The sequence below is a fragment of the Capricornis sumatraensis genome, chromosome 9 (assembly GCF_032405125.1).
Source record: "Capricornis sumatraensis isolate serow.1 chromosome 9, serow.2, whole genome shotgun sequence".
NCBI classification, from domain to species: Eukaryota; Metazoa; Chordata; class Mammalia; order Artiodactyla; family Bovidae; genus Capricornis; species Capricornis sumatraensis.
In genome coordinates this window covers 59,695,071-59,716,075 of record NC_091077.1, presented here as the reverse complement: position 1 = coordinate 59,716,075, position 21,005 = coordinate 59,695,071, and the positions used below count along the sequence as shown (strand labels likewise).

Sequence of the window (21,005 nt, the reverse complement as noted above, 5' to 3'; positions counted from 1 at the left end):
AGGAATATTGGGAAAAGGTCCTGGCACCTGAGAGGTCTTACTGCAGAAGGCTGCGTGGTAAGAGTGGGAAAACATTTGTGCTTAGGAGAAGGCATGACACAAACCCTGTGAGAACTTGAGTAGAAAACAGAGAACATATTTTTCTGTTTAAAACTGAAGTATAGTTGCTTTACAGTGTTTTTAGTTTCAGATGCATAGCAAAGTGATTTAGCCATATATATATTATATATATGTAGTATATATACATATATTATATACATACATATATATACATATTATATACATATATACACACATATATAAAATATGTATATTCTCTTTTAGATCCTTTCCCTGTATAGATTATTACAAAATATTGAGTATAGTTCTCTGTGCTATACAGTAGGTCCTTGTTCATTAGCTCTTTTACATATTGTAGTGTGTTTATGTTAATCCCAAACTCCTATTTTATCCTTCTTATCCTTCCTCCCTCTTTTGGTAATCATAAGTTTGTTTTTTGTATCTGAGTATATTTCTGTTTTGTATATAAGTTCATTTGCATTATTTCTCTAGATTTCACACATAAATAATATCATATGATGTTTGTCTTTCTCTTTCTGGCTAACTTAGCATAATGATTTCTAACTGCATCCATGTTGCTGCCAATGGCATTATTTCCTTCTTTTTGATGGTTGAGTAATATTCCATAGTATATATGTACCCATATCTTCTTTATCCCTTTCTCTGTCAATGGACGTTTAGGTTGCTTCCATGTCTTGGCTACTGAAATAGTGCTGCTATGAACACTGGGATGCATATATCCTTTTGGACCATGTTTTTCTCTGGATATATTCCCAGGAGTAGGATTGCAGATCATATGGTAGTTTATTTTTGGCTTTTAAAAGAGCTGTCATACTGTTTTCCATAGTGGCTGTACCAGTTTAAATTCCTACCCACAGTGTAGGAGGATTTCTTTTTCTTCACACCCTTTCAAGCATTTATTATTTGTAGACTTTTTAATGATGACCATTCTGACTGGTGTGAAGTGATACATCATTATAGTTTTGATTTCCAGTTCTCTAATAATTAGTAATGTTGAGCATATTTTCATGTGCATTTTGGCCATCTGTATGCCTTCTTTGGAGAAATTTCTATTTAGGTTTTCTGTCCATTTTTTGATTTTTTTTAAAAATATTGAGCTGTATGAGCTGTTTGTATATTTTGGAGATTAATCCCTTGTTGGTAGCATCATTTGCAAATATTTTCTCCCATTCTATAGGTTGTCTTTTCATTTTGTTTATGCTTTCCTTTGCTGTGCAAAAGCTTTTAAGTTTAGTTAGGCCCCATTTGTTTATTTTTGCTTTAAACTATTCATGACAAGTGCAGACAAGAGGATTAGTGTTAATGAATTGGTGTCAATATTATGTTGGAATCATGCCCTTCCAGTAATTTTACTGTGTAACTTACCAAAAGTTTAAAAATGTTGATCTTACCTAATTCTGTCATTTTTTAGACTATAGAATGAAGCTAGAGAAGGGCCTTCAAATTAAATATTTACCTTTTAAAAAATTTTCTTCATTTTCCTCTTAAGATTATGATGATTTTGCTTTGTATTTAAAAGTCAATTGGCTAATTCATTTCAAAGGCTCCTCTTTGAGTCTATGTTCTTAATCTGGAGTTTATTGTACTCACTGGTGCCAACATGAGAGAATATCTTTATCAACTTTGTACCTTCTTTCATGTTCTCTCCTCAGGGTGCTTTATGACCCAGGCTGCCTTCTGGATCAGAAAGATACTAGAAGCTGTAAAACACACAAAGCCAGGCTTTGTTATCACCTGTGTGTGCAGAAGGACACTAGCCCTAAGCATGTGCCACTTCATGCCCCTGTCACGTGCTCCTCTGTCTACCTGACTCCACTTTCCCGGGTCCATTCCTGGCCAGAGGATGAAAGAAGCCACAATAAAACCTGGCTGCCTGGGTCTATCTTCCCCTACATGGAGGTGAGTTGCTGTGCTCCTGTGTTCATGTCTGTTTAGCGTATGTGGGCTGCACTCCCTGCTTAAGCAGCTTTGTCTCAGGCTATACCTGCCACTCTGAACCCTCAAAGTGTGGCCCTTGGCATGACTATGAGGACAGCCCAGTTAGCCTTTAGGGCTAGGAGGCTTCATTTCCCATCACTCTGAGACCAGGTGTGGTCACATCCCCTGCTTTAACCTCCCTCGATACAACTGATACCAGCTGGTATTCCAAAATAGCTATGTTATCAATGCTCAGGACTCCTTTTAATTAAAAATTATTTTAAAGCACATTTGGAAAAAAGTATTATATGTTGCTTTTTTCTGATTATCAAATAAGATATACTCAATGTAGAAAATTTGACAAATACTGAAAAGTATAAGACAAAAAGGCAAGCATGAACTATGATTCTGCCACCCAGAGACAACCACTGCTAATATTTTGGGAAATACCAGAAAATTCCTCATAGATTTTTAGTCCTGTATCACAGTCATTTCTGCAAGTAGGATGCTATTAAATGTGCTGTTAGGCATTCCACTTTTTTCTCTCCATATTATTTTGTGAACATTTTTACATATCATTTAATAGTCTATGAGACCTGTTTGAGTATATTTATGTGTGTGTATACACATGAACACAATGCTTTCTAGTGATTTCTTCCATAATTTAAAATTTCCCTTAGATGGAGAATTATCCTGGGTTCTATATAACATTAATCTTCATAAGTGGTAGTCCTAGAGCACCCTTAAATCATGTATTTTAGTGTTTACTTCTTACTCTGTGGCCTTTCCATGACTTGTTATATTGTCTTCCTTCTTTTATTTTTTATGTCAAAGTTTCAAAAATCAAATAATGTAGTGCTTATAGGAAAAGTGATAATCATCTGTCTACTTTTTCAACTATCTGAGAATCAGTGGTCTTCAGAGAAGAGAATTTTTTGTTCCAGTTAATCTATCAGGATTGTTCAATTTTTTAAATTATAGAAACACCAGCTATATTGGTTAGGAATAGATTTACTGAATATAGTGGAAAATACAAATTAATAGAAACTTTAACACTTTATCACTTATTTTCTTAGGTAAAAGGAAGCCTAAAGATACACAATCAGTCTTTGCTATGTAAGCTCTACATTCATCAGGGACCTGGACTCTGTTATTTTCCCACTTCCTCATACCTTCCATTTTCAAGGTTTCAAAATGCTTGCTGCTAAAGCTCCTCCATCCACACAACAGGAAGGAGGAAGGAGCAAAAGAAACACAGCATGCTCTAGCTACATTAAGAACCCTGAAGGAGTCTTCCTGGAAGTTCCATACAGCACATCTGTTTAAATTTCATTGGCCAGTGCTAGGAGCTGAGAATATTTATATGGGATCAATGCACCACTGAATAAAACTCAGATTTTATTGCCCATAGAAGTAAATGAAGAATACTGTGTAGGCAATCAGGAAATATATTGCTTTACATAACTAAGTAAGTCAAGGTTTATCTATGGCCCCAAGTACAGTATGATACCACTGATGATGGCATCATTTGGACTTTTGTTCATTTCTCTGGCTCATCCTCCTCATGCATTGTTTTTACCCCTAGACTGGCTCTGCCTAGAATGACAGAGATGGCTGAAGCATTTCATGATTTTGTAATCTATACTTCACTGTCAGAGAAGGGCGCTTTTTAATTTCTTCATTTGTGGTTGTTTATTGACCTCCCAGTATCGTAGTCTCGATCCCTTCTGTGGTCATCTCTACAACTTTAAATAACACAATTAAACCTTCATTTCTCATTCTGTTAATCACAGGGATTCTCTTGATTCCCAAGCTGTATGATAAGGACATTTACCACAGCTTCATTCATTCACCACACCTTCTCACTTTTACCTCTCAAACTTTGTCAGTTGTACTGTTATTCATACAATATTGAAGTTGAGAAATACACAGCCTGACCATCTTAGTTAAGTGTTCTTAACTGTCTCCAGGCTGAAAATAACACTTAAATCACTATGATATTATTTTGTCTGTGAACATCCAAATGATATGCTTACATTATGTTTCTTTCCAGGTGGTCAAAGAAGCAAGTCTGTGGCACTCAAGTTAAAATCCCTCCTTTTGTTTCTGTTGTTGTTTTGTTTTGCCATACCACAGGGCTCGCAGGATCTTAGTTCCCTGATCAGGGATCAAATTCTGAGAAGTAGAACTGTGGAGTCTTAACCACTGACTGCCAGGGAAGTCCCCAAATCCTTCTGTTTTTAAACACCACCAAACACCGTTACCATTTCTGTAAGTTTTCTAAGATCTTGATTAAACCAATTCACCTCTTTTTATGTTTTTCCATAGAGAGATCTATTCCATGGTCGTCTAGGCCAAATTAGACCAAGTATTCCCAAGACCAGCAGCCTGGATATCTTATATTCAAGAGATATAACTAGAGCTCTGAAAAGAATTCTGGGCTGGAGTTTGGTACCTGTTAGCATAACAGATGATAATTAAAAAGCAGACACAGTGGATGGAGTAGTATAGGGGCCTACAGAAAGTGAAAGGAGAGTAAAAGTTTTGACATTTAAGTGTTAGCCAGAGAAGGTGCTGGCAAAAGAGACTGAGCTTTTCAAACTTCAACAGAAGAAAATCAGTGAGCTGGGTAAGTAGCAGAGGTGATGTTGAACCTTGCATCTGGAACAGGAGTTCTTGTTTCAGCATTCCTGGCAGATGGCATTCAGCCTGTGCTTTGGTACCTACAGTGCTAGACAGTTCCAAATGTTGAGACAGTCTTAACATCAAGCTGGATTTTTTCTCCATAATATCCTGGCCCCATTTTGCTTTCTCATGCATCAAAAATTCAGCCTGATTTTATTGTTTCTCTCTAAATAATAGTTCTTGGAATAGTATGAGATAGTTTCAGTGTTGTTGTTGTTCAGTTGCTAAGTCATGTCCAACTCTGTGATCCCATGAACTGCAGCACATCAGGTTTCCCTGTCCTTCACGGTCTCCTGAAATTTGCTCAAACTCATGTCCATTGAGTTGGTGATGCCATCCAGCCATCGTATCCTCTGATGTCTTGTTCTCCTGCCCGCAATCTTTCCTAGCATCAGGGTCTTTTCCAATGAGTCAGCTCTTCACATCTGGTGGCCAAAGCTTCAGCTTCAGCTTCAGTCATTCCAATGAATATTGAGGGTTGATTTCCTTTAGGATTGACCAGTTTGATCTCCTTGCTGACCAAGGGACTCTCAAGAGTCCTCTAGCACCACAATTCAAAAGCATCGATTCTTTGGCATGCAGCCTTCGTTATGGTCACATCCATACATGACTACTGGAAAAACCATAGCTTTGACTATATGGATCTTTGTTGACAAAGTGATGTCTCTGCTTTTTAATACACTGTCTAGTTTTGTCATTGCTTTTATTCCAAGGAGCAAGTGTGCTTTAATTTGGAGATTCAGGTTCGATCCCTGGGTTGGGAAGATCCCTTGGAGAATAAAATGGCAACCCAGTCCGATTCTTGCCTGAAATATTCCATGGACAGAGGAGGTTGGTGGGTTATAATGGTGTCACAAAGAGTCACACATGACAAACACACACTTCGGGCTTCCTTGGTAGCTCAGATAGTAAAGACTCCCCCTACAATATGGAAGACTCAGGTTTAATCCTTGAGTCAGGAAGATCCTCTGAAGGAAGGGAATGGCAACCCACTCCAGTATTCTTGCCTGGACTATTCCATGGACATAGGAGCCTGGATGGCTATAGTCCATGGGGTCACAAAGAGTGACACAGTACTAAGGTGACTAACACATACTTTGGGCTTCCCTGTTGGCTCAGACGGTAAAGAATATGCCTACAATGCTGGAGACCTGGGTTTGATTCCTGAGTTGGGAAGATCCCCTGGAAAAGGGAATGGGAACCCATTCCAGTATTCTTTCCTAGAGAATTCCAAGAATAGAGGAATCTGGAGGGCTATAGTCCATGGGGTCATAGAGAGTTGGACACGATTGAGTGACTAACGCACATTGACACAGATAAATGCCCAATACATATAACACATCAGCAATTAACATTGTTTATATACTGTTGCTACTATTGTTATGACTTTTACTTCACAGTTGATTTGGCAAAGTCTTTAAATTCAGACAGCCTTAATTCTAACCTTGACTTTGACACTTTCTAGCCATGTCATGTCTTCTTAATACCAAGTTCCTTAAACTTTCATAGTGATTGACTAGCAAATAGTCAATACACTTAATAGTCAATAGTTAATAGTTAATAGTCAATAGTCAATAGCACTTAATACATTCAGAAAATGAAGATCATGGCATCTGGTCCCATCACTTCATGGGAAATAGATGGGGAAACAGTGGAAACAGTGTCAGGCTTTATTTTGGGGGGCTCCAAAATAACTGCAGATGGTGATTGCAGCCATGAAATTAAAAGACGCTTACTCCTTGGAAGGAAAGTTATGACCAACCTAGATAGCATATTCAGAAGCAGAGACATTACTTTGCCAACAAAGGTCCATCTAGTCAAGGCTATGGTTTTTCCAGTGGTCATGTATGGATGTGAGAGTTGGACTGTGAAGAAAGCTGAGTGCCAAAGAATTGATGCTTTTGAACTGTGGAGTTGGAGAAGACTCTTGAGAGTCCCTTGGACTGCAAGGAGATCCAACCAGTCCATTCTAAAGGAGATCAGCCCTGCGTGTTCTTTGGAAGGAATGATGCTAGAGCTGAAACTCCAGTACTTTGGCCACCTCATGCGAAGAGTTGACTCATTGGAAAAGACTGATGCTGGGAGGGATTGGGGGCAGGAGGAGAAGGGGACGACAGAGGATGAGATGGCTGGATGGCATCAGCAACGCGATGGATGTGAGTTTAAGTAAACTCTGGGAGTTGATGATGGACAGGGAGCCCTGGCGTGCTGCAATTCATGGGGTCGCGAAGAGTTGGACATGACTGATGGACTGAACTGAAATGAATAAGTATTTGTTATGTAATAATAAAATAATAGCAATAGTAAATACAATGAGGTCTGTTTACCACCTATGCTTTCCTTATTAACATTTACAATGTGTTGAAATTATCTGTGCCCAACCTTGTCTCCTCTGATTGGCTCTGGGTGCTTTGAAAAGAAGGATCCATCCTCTTATCTTATTCACCATATTCTCAAGTTGAGCATAGGGCCTACCACATACAAAACTAGTAAATCATTTGTGAAACAGATATTTGGGACACCTAGCCAATCCCCTAGCTACCTAGATAGCCCTCCTTTAAACATAAAATGAGAGTTGAAATCCTTCACTAACCATCCTGTTATGTGCTTAGTTGCTCAGTCATGTTCGACTCTTTGCAGTTCCGTGGACTGTAGCCGACCAGGCTCCTCTGTCCATGGGAATTCTCTAGGAAAGAATACTGGGGTGGTTTGCCATGCCCTCCTCCAGGGGATCTTCCCAACCCAAGAGATCAAACCCAGGTTTCCAGCATTGCAGGTGAATTCTTTACCATCTGAGCCACCAGTGAAGCCCAACCATCTTATTGTAAGTGCTACCTTATTATCTGTGGGAGACCCCAAAATGATTCCACACATGTACCTAAAATCCAGCGATATCATGCACACTCACCTTGTCCCTCTTTGCTTTGACCACTTCTATTGCCTTCAGTGCTTCTTGGTGACAGGTCCCTGCTGCCTCTACCCTTCCTGGGACTGCCTGTGTCTGTGCCAAGGGGTCTGGTTCTGAATGACCTGCCTCTTCAGGTGCAAGGACAGGCTTCCTCCCTGGGTCTGAGCTCTGCTTCACTAGTTGAATCCTAAACACAGGGTCTTGACTTGTGCCCAGCCTCTCTCAAATCCTTCCTGAAGGCTCCCATTGGTTTCTGCTTCTAATCCCTTCTTGCTACAACTCAAACCAGTCCAAGGAATCTGGTGGGGTGAGAGGCCACTCCATATCCTCCATTTTTCTCTTTTCACTGTAGCTTCTGCCCTCATCAGAGCCCCATCTTCTAGCTACAGGGGAAAAGCTTCCAAATTCATTAATGGGACAAACTGATATAAAGCAGGGAAGGATGAGCAGTGTGGAGGGGGAAGAGATTTGTTCACATTAGCCAAAGCTAGTTAAATATATCCCACTAAATATAATATTTAAAATTTACCCTTGTCCATATTAAAATTTAGTTTTGCCACACCCTGAATGTGGTTACAGAACTCTATAAATTTGTTAAAATTCACAACACTACAGACCAAAAAAAAAAAAACAAAACAGTTAATTTTTACTACATAGACATTTTAAAACAAAGTTGTACAATTTCAGTTGCATCAGAGTTTTACCTGGCAGATCACACTTATGATGTTTTTCTTGTGACTTGGCTGTTCTTGGAAAATTTTATTTTCCAGTTTTCCTTCCCAAAGACTAAATGTTCATTTATTTGATTTTTATCAATAATAAAACATGGATTAGTTAATGGCCATAAATAGATTAAACCCAACAATATCAGAATGACTAGAGGACAAAGAACGGCAAAGCACAAAAAGGGCCAGTAGCCTCTTATCTGGACATGATTACTCTGCTTGGCTACTTTTATTTGCCTCTGTTCTCTGCCAGTTCAGGCACCCAGCTCTTCAGCGTTCAAAGCAGGTTCATAATAGACTTTGACATGTAGCAAGTTACTAAGAACAGCCTGTCTTTGAATTTTTGCGGTCTCGTACTGTGTTACTTAATATTGTTAATCCCTTTTGGAATAGACTGACTTCTGGGCAGCTCTTCCTAGTTAGAGGCACCCTGAAGCTTCTCACCTCCTCTGGATCCTCATCTGCTTTCAGTTGCAGGCATACTGTCAGAGCATCTAAACCACCTTTTCCATTTAACAGCCCCTCCCACACACGAGTCTCTATCTCCCAAAGCCACATCCTCTCACAGAAATGAATGATCATCCTTTCATTCACAGAGTTATGGGTTCTTTTGGTTTCCTTGGTTCTTGGGCAACGCTGACTCACTGGAAAGCACAGTCTCAAATTCGAGTGTCCCGTTCATATTTCGGGAGTGGATACCAAGGAGTATCCACTCTAACCCAGGCTCTTCCTGAAGTTCAGAGTCTCTTACCTCTAGTAGCTTATGTTTTATCGGAGAGGCAGAGAGTAAGCAAGTAAAAAAAATATATATGCCAATGAATTAGTTACAGAGTGAGATGAGGTCTATAGGTGACATAAACAGAGTGCCAGAACAGAAAATAATGGGATGGGGATAGCCAGTCAAGGGGAAGCCTCTCTGTAAAAGGCTGGACCAGAGGAGAAGCATTTCGGGTTTATTAAACAGTCAATGCAAAGGTCCCCAGGCCAGAGAGCCATGCATGACTAGACACAATAGCCCAGGATGGCTAGAATACAGTGGGAGAGCAGAGCGTGTGAGCTGGGCTAGAAGTGGAAGCAAGCTCAAGACAAAACCTCCCTGGAGCCTGAGTTGAGGAGCCTGAGCAACAACCCTTGCTGAACAGGTCTGCTTTGGGTTAGGGGATGTAGGAGATAATCATACACTCCAGGGTGTGTAGCAAAGTACGAATAAACATAACCCTCTGTTGGGAGATTTGATTCTTACCAACAACAGATTGCAAATGTTTCTCCACTTTCAACTTAATTTAGAGGAGATTTTTTTAGAAGTTGTTTCTTGACATAGGATGATGCCACAGTGTCTTGTTCTAGGGTTTATTCTGTGGTGTTTATTAAAATGAAGGCAACTACCTTGGCTTCATTATGGGAAAGGTATTCACAGTTTGATTTCCGTTCTTTTGCAGCTGCATTAAAACTCTTTGTTCAACTGTTTAAAGTTTTAGGAGCTCTTAAGTGGATGGAAGGTATGCAGACTTCGAGTTTGTGAGTTCAAGAGAAGCACTGATTTATTTCAGTAATTTGGATTTGGAATTTGATTTCTATCTTCTTTGTTCCTTTCTCTTTGTTCTCTGCCTACTTTCTTTCTCCCTCTCTGTCCCTCCCTCCTTCTCTCTCTCTCTCTCTCTCTCTCTCTCTCTCTCTCTCACACACACACACACACACACACACACCCCTCCACCTTGCAGCTAAGGAAACCAGAGCCAAATAAACTTAAAACAAGCTTTGAACCTTTGAAGATAACCCTCTTGTTGTGTTGCTGAGAAGATGCTTCAGTCCGTGGTAGGCTGCTATGGGGTAAATACATAAGAGGACTTTTGTACCAGCCAAGCAAAGTGTGGACAACTAGAAGAAGAAAATAGCATTTTTTTTTCCTGCAGACTAGAATAAATTAACAATAGAAAATCTTAACATTTTCACGTTTGTGAAATAATAAATCAAAGCTTTCTTAAATCTCCCCTGAGTGGTATTTCTGTACCAGAGGTTCCTAGTAGAGAAAGTGAGTCTAGAAGGATGTCTGGCACAACTCAGGGGCTTGGAGTGATCATTTACTATTTTGGGGCTGTCAACTTCCATTCTGCCTTCTTAACAACACCCCCAAATTACTGGGGATATGAAATTTCCCCTCCTATTTGTAGTCTTTGTGGAGGGACTGGATATTTCCTTCCTCACTCTCTGATTCAGAACAGGGGAAGGAGCAGACGCAAAGATAACTTGTGCCTGTGTGGTGTGTTTACCAGTAACTTTGGACTTGGTTGAGTGAGTCAAGGATGGAGAACTGGTAGAGGCCATTCACCGCTTCATGAGGGATGGCACATGGTCCTGATGGAATTCCTCTGTGAACCAGGGGCTTAACTTTCTTCTTTTTCGGTTCTCTGGAGCTCTCCTGGTACCTGCTTCTCTAAGCCTGGCTTCCAGAATCTCAGCAATTCTGCATCCCTAAATAACATTCCAATAATTTCCCTTTTGCTTAACTTTTCTAGAGTCCTTTTCTGTTGCTTTCTGTCAAAGACATTAATTGAGACGGTACGATAAATGTTCCTAGAGTGAATGAATTAATGGAATGAGTTATATTTCAAGCCTTTGTGATTTTACGCTGCTTTTGTCATAGTCAGAGAATTTGAATCTCATCTGTAGATGAATTTTCCTGGAATTTGGAAAAATATTGAAGTTTTATGCAATTTTTCTTTTGGAGGCAAAACTATTTTAAAATAACAATTAAACCTAAGTTTTAAATATAAGCTTATTATATGGTGGCTAGAAAACAAAAATAAACACAGAAAAGTATTCACAAACATCTTTCTATATAATAAATATCAGTTGACAAAATCATGTTTGATAATTGAATGGTATCTCATGGTAGAGATAATTTATTTAGATAATCCCTCATCACATTTTGGGGACTTCCTTGTGACTCAGATGATAAAGAATCTCCCTGCAATGCAAGAGACCTGGGTTTGATCCCTGGGTTGGGAAGATCCCCTGGAAAAGGGAATGGCCACCCACTCCAGTATTATTGTCTAGAAAATCCCATGGACAGAAGAGCCAGGAGGGCTACAGTCCATAGGGTAGCAAAGAGTTGGACCCTACTGGGGGACTACGCATTACTACAGCACCATTACATTTGGGCTATTTCTTAATCTTGTAAAAGATCCCACACTGAACATGCTCTTAGGTAAACCTTTGTGTACATAGGCTTATTATCCTTATGATACCTTTTTAGTAGTAGAATTGTTGGGGCAAAGAGCCTGCCTAATTATAATAATTTTACTTATAATAGTAGCACCTTTTAAATAAAGCTGATAAAAAGAAACTTTTACGGTGGGAGTCTTCTTTAGAAAAAGCAAAACAAAAACAAATAAAACCAAGAAAAGGAAAGAAAAGTCTATGTTTTAAGCTATGCATCAAAGCAGTGCCATTTAAAACCCTACGCATTAACTGAGGTGCTTCAAATGACCAGCCCAACTAAACAGAGACAGATGGTGCAAGAAAAAATTATTAATAGTCCTGTCTGTTCAGCACAACCAGACATTGCACTTGCTCTCATCATCTATTCATTCAAGAAATAGTCATTGAATCCCTACTGTGTACCTGGCATGGATCTAGGGGCTGGGACACAGAAAGGGAGGTAAGGTGTGTCCACCTTGGAGACACTCATCATCCAGTGGCCAAAGCATGGATCTAGGGGCTAAGACCCAGAAAGGGAGGTAAGATGTGGTGTCCACCTTGGAGGCACTCATCATCCAGTGGCCAAACAGACCTGTAAATAACTCATAGTAACACAGTGTGGTGGTAACTGCTGCAGCAGAGAGAGGAAAACAGCCTTGTGGGAAGAGAGAACCTGGAGCAGTTTCAACCTGTGCATGTAAACTCCATTCTTCTCTCTTGTTCCCTTCTCTCCCCTTAGAAAGCACCAATTGAACTGGAATATACCTTGAAAAATCAGAGTTCTGGAGAATCAGAGAAGGGAGAGATCACAAACAGTTCCATGGAATCCATGAGCACTGAAGAGAGGTAGGTCAGGCAGCATCTGGAGGAGGGCACTCTGGAGACAACACTACGAGCACTGATACAGACACGAAAAGAAAAGCAAATGTTCAGGGGACAGATTGCTCGAAACACAAGGTTTGGGTATGCCAAGATGACTGAAAAGAGGTACTCTCTTGGATTGCTGTTAATAATAAGACAAGGCATTTGTGTGTTTCTCCATAACTAAAAAGGGCTTCCCTGGTGGCTCAGACAGTAAAGAATCTTCCTGAAATGCAGGAGACCCAGGTTCCATCCCTGGGTCAAGAAGATCTCCTGGAGAAGGGAATGGCAACCCACTCTCGTATTCTTGCTTGGAGAATTCCATGGACAGAGCAGCCTGGCAGGCTACAATCCATGGGTTTACAAAGAGTCAGATACGAATGAGCAACTAACACACACACCATAACTAAAAGAGCAGTGTTGTATTAGTTACCTATTCCTACTGTATTGTTACCTATACCAAAAAATTGCTTGGTGGTTTAAAACAACCCAAATTTATTATTGTACAACTCTCTAGAGCAGAGATCTGACATGAATCTTATTGCACTAAGATCAATGTGTCTTCAAAGCTGCCTTCCTTTCTGGAGACTCTCAGGGAGAATCTGTCTCCTTGCCCCATGTCTCAGCTTCTGCATTCCTTGGCATGGGACCCCTTCTTCTTTCTTCAAGGCTAGCAACAGCTGGTCAAATCCTTCTCACACTGCATCACTCTTGACCTCCTCTCCTGCCTTTCACTTCTACTTTCATGGACCCTTCTAAAGGCCCACCTTTGCAACCAGGACAATTTCTCATCTCAAGATCCTTAACTTACACTTGATTTGGTCCAATAGGAAGAGGAGGAAAGAACAGTTGCCTGTGGCAGAGTAAGGAGAGACTCTTTAGGAAATGGGAAGAGATTGACTAGAAACTGGGGAAAAGGGGAGAGAAGTACAGTTGTCAGAGATGAATCAGGCTTTGCACTCAGGAATATTCATCAGGAATATTTGGTTTAGGGAAGTGACACAGTGGTAAATTTAAGTTTGGATCTGTAGAGAAATAACTGACAACTTTTCCACTTTCAAATTTTGAATGGGGGGGTGTATGATCAATAAATATTCAAGACATACAGGCCAGGGAGAGAAATCATGGGTGGGAACGACTGAGAGTGAGACCTATTGAGATAGAGACAGGTCTATCAAAGAAGGTAAAGAAGAGACAGCTAGGATGGGGAGAGACTGAGATGGGAAGAGAGAGATACAAGTGAGAGAAAGATACAAAGAGAGAAAGTAAGATGGGGAAGAAATACCACTGGGCCAGGTTGGCAAAAGAAGGAGGAAGTAAGAGGCAGGAGTATCAGCAGAGAGAATCTTAGAAAGGGACCAGCTCAAAGGTTTCTGGCATGAATTTGTTGGTCAATTTAAATTTCCCGTTCACTTGGGTTGTGCTCACAATTGTAAGTTAATAATTTTTAAGATTGTCTGGAAAGATTTATTTGCTTTCGGAGGTTAATTACTATCACAGCTCCTCTGTTTTGTCAAGCTTCCCCGAAGACTCTGTGGTCCAGGAAGTGGGGGAGGCGGGGTAGGGTGAATTATCTTCCCAATAGCCCTTTGCCACCTTCCTGCCCCCGACCCTCCCCCGCTCCCACCCCACCCCTCCACCCCCAACCTGTCTCACTAAAGGAAGACCTTCCCCTTCTCTTCCCTAAATGACTTAATTCTTGAAATGGTTTGTCCCTGGAATTGGAGGCCTTGGAAAGACGTGTTGAGGAAAGATGTTTCTCATTCGGTCACGATTCCTCACAGATATTACAATGCACTAGTGACACACAGGCGGGAGCTTCGGTAAGTCTCAACACGACTGGGGATTTATGGTCCCCATTTTACATATGGGAGCAGAGGGGCTAGTCTTCTGTCTAACCCCTCGCTCAAGGTCACAAACTGATAAAGCCAGAACAGGCTTCCTCCAGATTATGGAAGCAAAACGAGTATTGGCAGGATCACTTGGGAAGACTAGTCAGTTGAAACACTGACCGGAAACTTGGACTCCTTATATCTAAGGGACTACGGATCTCACTCTGAACCCTGCTCCCAACTAACCATGCCCTGGAGGAGTCAGAGGTTGAGAAGGAAGTAGACTGTAGATTTCCCCTGGAACGGACACCACAGGCACCTACGCTTTTCACGTTTATTATCTTTCGCTAGAGGAGTGGGTACTCAGAGAGGTTAATCAACTTCCCCAAGGTCACCCAGGAGCCAGCAGTGAGCCCAGGACTACCTTCCTCGGCTGGGCAGCGGTCTCCGGGGAAGGCGCCCGCTGGCCGGTCCCCGAGGAGTGAGGTCCCTTTGGCCCCCGCCCGCCCACTCCCGTGCGCACCCGGCCGCGCCCCCGCCATCCCTGGCTTCCGGAGGGGGCTGTCGCGGGGAGGATGCGGGCTGGGGGCTGCTGAGCCCGCGGAGCCACCGTCGGTCAGCCTAGAGGAGAACGATGCTCGGCGCGCTCAGGTGAGCCGGGGCTGGGGGCTCTCCGCCGCAGCCCCAGGCGGGCCCGCGCCTCTCGCTCGCCGGCCTCCCAGCGCGGGGGCTGGAGCCCGCACCCGAGGGGGCGGCAGGGAGGGCGCAGGCAGCGGCTGGGAGCGCGGCGGCGGCGGCAGCAGAAGCTCGGTTCCGCGGCGAGGGGTGGCCGTTCCCGTCCGCCCGGGCGCCTCGCTCCCTAGCCTCAGCCGAGGGTAGGTGCGGCGAGGGCCCCCGGGTCACAACCCTGCGAGCCCAAGCGTGCGCGGGGACGCGGCGGCGCGGCGGAGACGGGTTGGGGACTCTGGATTCCTGGGACCTGGCTTTAGCTCAGGGATGGGCTGCGTGGCGACTCAAGACTGTAGGTGGGCTGGCTGGTTGTGTAGTACATCCCTTCAGCATGGGACCACTAGGGTTGGGGCTCATGCCCTGCACTTGGGTACGTAAGTACTTGTGAAACTGCTTGTGTGTTTGCTGACTCTGTGAGGTAGTATAACGTGTGCGTGTGTGTGTGTGTGAGAGAGAGACATAACACAGGCTGTGCGTCTAACCGTGTGTGTGTGACAGGGTACATGTGTGGACAGTATGGACGATACTGGATGCATAACGGAGAGAGTGGACTCTCTAACTCTGTCTGTGCATAACAAGAGACGCATATCCAGCGTGTATAACTGGCTGTGTGGCTGTGTGTGTGAGTGACCATAAGTGTGTGGGCACGCTGTACTGCATGAAGTATTGGTGGTGGCTGCTAGGGCTAGCTTCGTGCGATTGTCTTTCACAGAATCCCAATCCCAGTTTAAGATGCCTTTCTGTTCAGCTTGCTACCCAGTGTCTGGCACTGTGCTGTTGGTCCCCTTTGGAAGAAGCGGCTGTTGATACAGGGAAGTGGTGGCTGGCAGAGGTGGAAAAGTCATGGCATGAACTCATGTTCCTAGAGTTCAATGTTGAGAAAACGTTGGCTTGGATTCCTATTGGTTCGTTAAAATGGATAAAAAATGTTTAAGATACAGGTTCAGCATGACCCAAACAGTGGCTTTTGATGGAAAGACCCTTAGGCTAGTTTGCTCTTCTTGTCTTAATATTACTGCGATGGAGTCCATGGGTCAGAAAGCAGTGGGTAACTCTGAGGGTAGTGGGTGGTGTTTGCCTAGGCTCCTGTGTGGAACTCCAGCCTCACTGACGAGGTAGGAGAAGTTGCTATGTGCTGCTGGTGAGCCCAGGTGATGAAGGGAAAGGACACTGATGATGGATGCAGGGCCCTAGAAACAAGGAATAAGTCAGGACATGGGATGAGACTCATGGAGTTCTGAGGAGCAGCTCTCCAGTAAGAAATGATGAGTGTGGGAAAGAAATAGTAAAAAGTATTTGCATCATTCTCGCTTCATTTTTCTGTCTTATGTATATTTTTTCCTTGCCACCCTTACCCTAAACTCACTCCTGTGTTTGTATCATTTTCCACCTTGGAAATATCTTTATTATAATTATTATTGTACAGCTGAGTGGGTCATCCCTGAAACTCCAGGAGAACTGTAGCGCATCAGACAAGTGGGGGCCTCAGGGAGTGTTCAGTTCAGCACTTGCTGAGGCCCAGAGGACAGTGATGCTCTTGGTTCCTCTGAGTTATCTGGATTTTTGCCCCTGAAGCTGCTCCTTCTAGGGGCCATGGTGGCCTTGTAACCACCAAACTGAATGCATTTTCTTCCACTTGAGTTCTTCCAAACCTCCCTAATACTGTTCATCCCCTCATCTCTTGCTTCAGCTTCACAGACTAAAGAACAGCACCTGAAACACAATGTAAATGACCTGCTATCCAACCTCTTCCTGACTTTCCTTTTATTGAACCATCACCATCCTCCAAGTCACTGTGGCTGGAGCCGAAGTCACTTCTTTATTTCTCTTTATTCATCAGTAGCAGCCATCGCTTAATTAATAGGCAGGTCTTATTCATTTTTCCTCAATACCTATTGAACCTAATATTTTTGTTTTGTTTTGTTTTGTGTTTTAATCTCACTGCCCTCACCTAATCAGGTGAAGCCCATGTTCAGGGATTTCCAGAGATAGAGACTGATACAGGCTGTAATCATTGAAAAAATGCAAAATAAATGCATATAGAGGAGTACCTTGATATTATCAGTGACTAATAAATAAATTCTTTGGAAGAATCTGGACCTTTTGATGATTGGCATATTATGTGATCTAGATCAAATCTCTTGGTCTTTTTAAATCTCACTTTCTTTATCTATGAAATGAAATGGAAGATTTCAAGTAGAATTAATTTCTTAAATCATATCCAAGGTTTTTCCCAGCTCTAAAATTCTCTGCTTATCATTGATGTTCTTTGTTTTTATGAGAAACTTTTAATGCCTTATGGTTACCTTCCAGTATCCAACCATCTTTAAAAAAAAAAAAATCAGGTTATCTTCAGGGAAAAGAACTAGGCAAAGAGAAAAGGATGAAGACGCACTGTTGCCTTCATTTTGTGGTTGAGAGTCTACCGCACATATCAAGTCTTAGAGATGAAAATGTCTTGTAGGTTACCTATCCCTGCCTCCCATCAAGTGCCAGAATCTTCCATACTATTGCCTGTTTGAAAATTTTAAAAAAGTGCCAAGTCTTATTAAAATAACTTCAAACAACATTGTAATTTAGGGTTTCTCAAACCTCTTGTACTATTAATGTTCTGGGCTAGAGAATTTTTGTCATTAGGGACTAGCTTGCCCATAGTAGGATATTTAGCAGCATCTCTGCTATTATTAGATGCCAGTAGCAACTCCCTGTTGTGACAACCAAAAACATCTACAGATATTACTAGTACCTCCTTTGGGGACAAAGTTCCCCCTCCAGCACCTATTGAGAACGATTGTTGTAATTCAAACACAAGTTTTGGGACTTTGAACAGAAAGATCTTACAACAAAGTATTTTAATAGACAGAGGAATGCTGTGTTGTTAGCTGCTTTCCCACTCGCTTCCAGCTTAGCCACCATCACACGTTTACCTTTATCCCTCCTAGTTTCTCACTGCCTTGTTGCTATGTCTGGAAATGCTCAAGATGCTGCTAAAGGCTGAGAAACGTTTTAGAGACAACATAGTAATAATCCTAATAGCTCACATTAATCCAGCCCTTATTATGTGCCAGACACGGCTCTAAATGCTTTACATGGATAATCTCATTTAATCTGCATTAAGAATCCTTTAAGAGAGATACTTCATTTCCTCCATCTTAGAGATGAGGTAACTCAAACTTAGAGAAGTGGAATAGCATGCCCAAGTTCTCTCAGCTGTGAAGTGGTGAACCTGGGGTTAGGCTGTTTGCTCCAGAGTCTTTCTTCTGAACCTCCATATGAAACTGCCTTTTGAGAATGAGATCTTGATGTCACAGGGTAGAAAGGATCTTAAACATGGTGTAATTCAATCGTAGAATCAAGTCTGATTCTAGGTAAGTTAGAAACTGTGAGGTCGATATCTGTGTTCAGTTGATGTATTGTGACTTCTTCCCTGTTTTGTCTTCTCCTGTCTCTTTGTAACTGAGGTTATTCAGAAATAGCTCTAAGGCATATGCAGAGTGAGAGAGGTGGTGGCAGCCTTGGTTAAATTAGTGGAGAAGGGCTCAGAGGAAAGGAAGAATGGCAGGAGGGAGCAAACAATGGATGAAACATTTCTTTTCCCATTAAGTCCTTACTATTATCTAAACTTTAGATATCCATTTTATCACCCAAATAAGGTCACCATACTTTTATCAGTTCCCTCCTTCTGTTTTCTTCTTGGCCTGCCCTTTCATTTGTCCATTCTGCTTGCTGTTTTTATACTATGGGGCATTAGAAAGTGGTATATATTTGGACAGATGGAAATATAAATGTGATATAAATAGCCACTAAACAGGCTTATCGATAGGGCTAACCTTAAATACAGTCCGAATAAAAATGACTACTTTACCAATTACCAATTACTTTACCAACTGAGGATCCAAGGCAAGTCCTAACAATGTTGAGGGTCTTAGAGGGTCTTTCCTCTAAGACCCTATATTAGTACACAGATTACTGGTCCCTGCTCCTAGAGTTTCTAATTCAGTGTTTCTAGGCTAGGGTCTGAGGATATGCATTTGTTACAGGTTTCCAGAAGATGCTGATGCTGCTAGTCCAAGGAGCACAATTTGGGAACAACATAGTTAAGACCTAATAACCAAATAAAGCTCATGACCCACCTACCTGAGACTTTTTAAACAAAAAGTTATCTTATTTTTAAGATAACTAAATATATGGATTTATGAGAACCTACTACACCAAGATTAAAAGAACAATAATTACTAGGGACTAATTGACATCTCTCACTTAGCGTTTTATTTTGAATTTTAGGAAAACCTTTTGTTTTTTTTCAGCTTTGGTATTTCTGGGTTAATATTCTGATCTTAGGTCTTTTCTTGTTCCCTCCTTCCACTTACTGCTCAATTTGGGTGACAGAAATCCTCATTATTCACAGGATAATCCAAATAAAAAGTACTTTAAAATCTTGTCTATTGCCAGATAAATTCTGACCAGTCCTTCTGAGATTAAGAAAGATGTTACCTCTGCAGCCACCTTTTGTTACCTGTTGCTTTATACTTCTTTTCCCTTTTAAATCAGTACCAGCCCAGTGAAGAAACCCAACAGAAATTCAAGTCAAAACAGTAATAGGTAACTGATTAATTTGTTTTAAATTTCAATCAGAGAACTTTCTTTAAAACCAAATTTCAAACTCAGTCAACCCCTTCCTCCTTTTTGACTGCCAGCATGTGTTTCTTTTTGCAGGATCACACATCCTCCACCCAAACAAGGTGTTTCCAAATACTTAGGAAGATTCAGCGATTCTGAAACTCAGTTGCAATTTAAATAATGTTTATTGGATATTTACTCTGTGCTGTGTAGTTGTTACACCTATTATTTTTTATTTTCCATCAGTCACAGAGAGATGAGGTTTTGTTTGTGTAGAGATGAGAAAAACAAAGCCTAGAAATTTAAGCTCTTGTAATATTAGAAAGCCCGGGAGAAAAATCAATAACCTCAGATATGCAGATGACACCACCCTCATGGCAGAAAGTGAAGAGGAACTAAAAAGCCTCTTGATGAAAGTGAAAGAGGAGAGTGAAAAAGTTGGCTTAAAACTCAACATTCAGAAATTGAGGATCATGGCATCTGGTCCCATCACTTCATGGGAAATAGATGGAGAAACAGTGGAAACAGTGTCAGACTTTATTTTGGGGGGCTCCAAAATCACTGCAGATGGTGACTGCAGCCATGAAATTAAAAGACGCTTATTCGTTGGAAGAAAAGTTATGACCAGTCTAGATAGCATGTTGAAAAGCAGAGACATTACTTTGCCGACTAAGGTCCATCTAGTCAAGGCTATGGTTTTTCCAGTGGTCATGTATGGATGTGAGAGTTGGACTGTGAAGAAAGGTGAGCGCCGAAGAATTGATGCTTTTGAACTGTGGTGTTGGAGAAGACTCTTGAGAGTCCCTTGGACTGCAAGGAGATCCAACCAGTCCATTCTAAAGGAGATCAGCCCCAGGATTTCTTTGGAAGGAATGATGCTAAAGCTGAAACTCCAGTACTTTGGCCACGTCATGCGAAGAGTTGACTCACTGGAAAAGACTCTGATGCTGGGAGGGATTGGGGGCAGGAGGAGAAGGGGACGACAGAGGATGAGATGGCTGGATGGCATCACCGACTCGATGGACGTGAGTGTTGGTGATGGACAGGGAGGCCTGGCATGCTGTGATTCGTGGGGTCGCAAAGAGTCAGACACAACTGAGCGACTGAACTGAATTGTATTGTATTAGTAAATATGTACAGTGTTCTTGTATATAGTAAAGGCCACATTAGTTTGCTTAAACAAAAAGTGAAATTTGTTGGAAGGATACTGGGGCTTCTTATAGATCAAGGAACTAGACCCCAGGAAAGATGAGAAGAAGGTCATCTCCAGAGAACTCAGTTCTAGGCATTCACAATCTTCTCCCCATTGCTCTTCAGTTAATGTGACACATTCCCACGATTATGTCTCTTGGTTCAAATTCTCACGAGAAAGGATATGATGGCCTAAGGTTATAGCAGAAAAGTGGTTGCCAGGGCTCACTCTTGTACTGTGGTAGGTATTCCTAC

General features: G+C 41.7%; 1 protein-coding gene across 1 annotated transcript in view; it reads left to right on the top strand.

Annotated features, from left to right (window-relative positions):
• Positions 1-1,974: 1,974 nt before the first annotated feature.
• HTR4 (5-hydroxytryptamine receptor 4) overlaps positions 1,975-21,005 on the top strand; it is a 175,473-nt gene continuing 156,442 nt past the window's right edge. The window contains exons 1-5 of the mRNA XM_068981116.1: positions 1,975-1,980; positions 12,257-12,363; positions 14,564-15,085; positions 19,491-19,541; positions 19,656-19,681. Coding sequence (XP_068837217.1) covers positions 1,975-1,980; positions 12,257-12,363; positions 14,564-15,085; positions 19,491-19,541; positions 19,656-19,681 — 712 coding nt within the window. The remainder of the gene's footprint in view (positions 1,981-12,256; positions 12,364-14,563; positions 15,086-19,490; positions 19,542-19,655; positions 19,682-21,005) is intronic.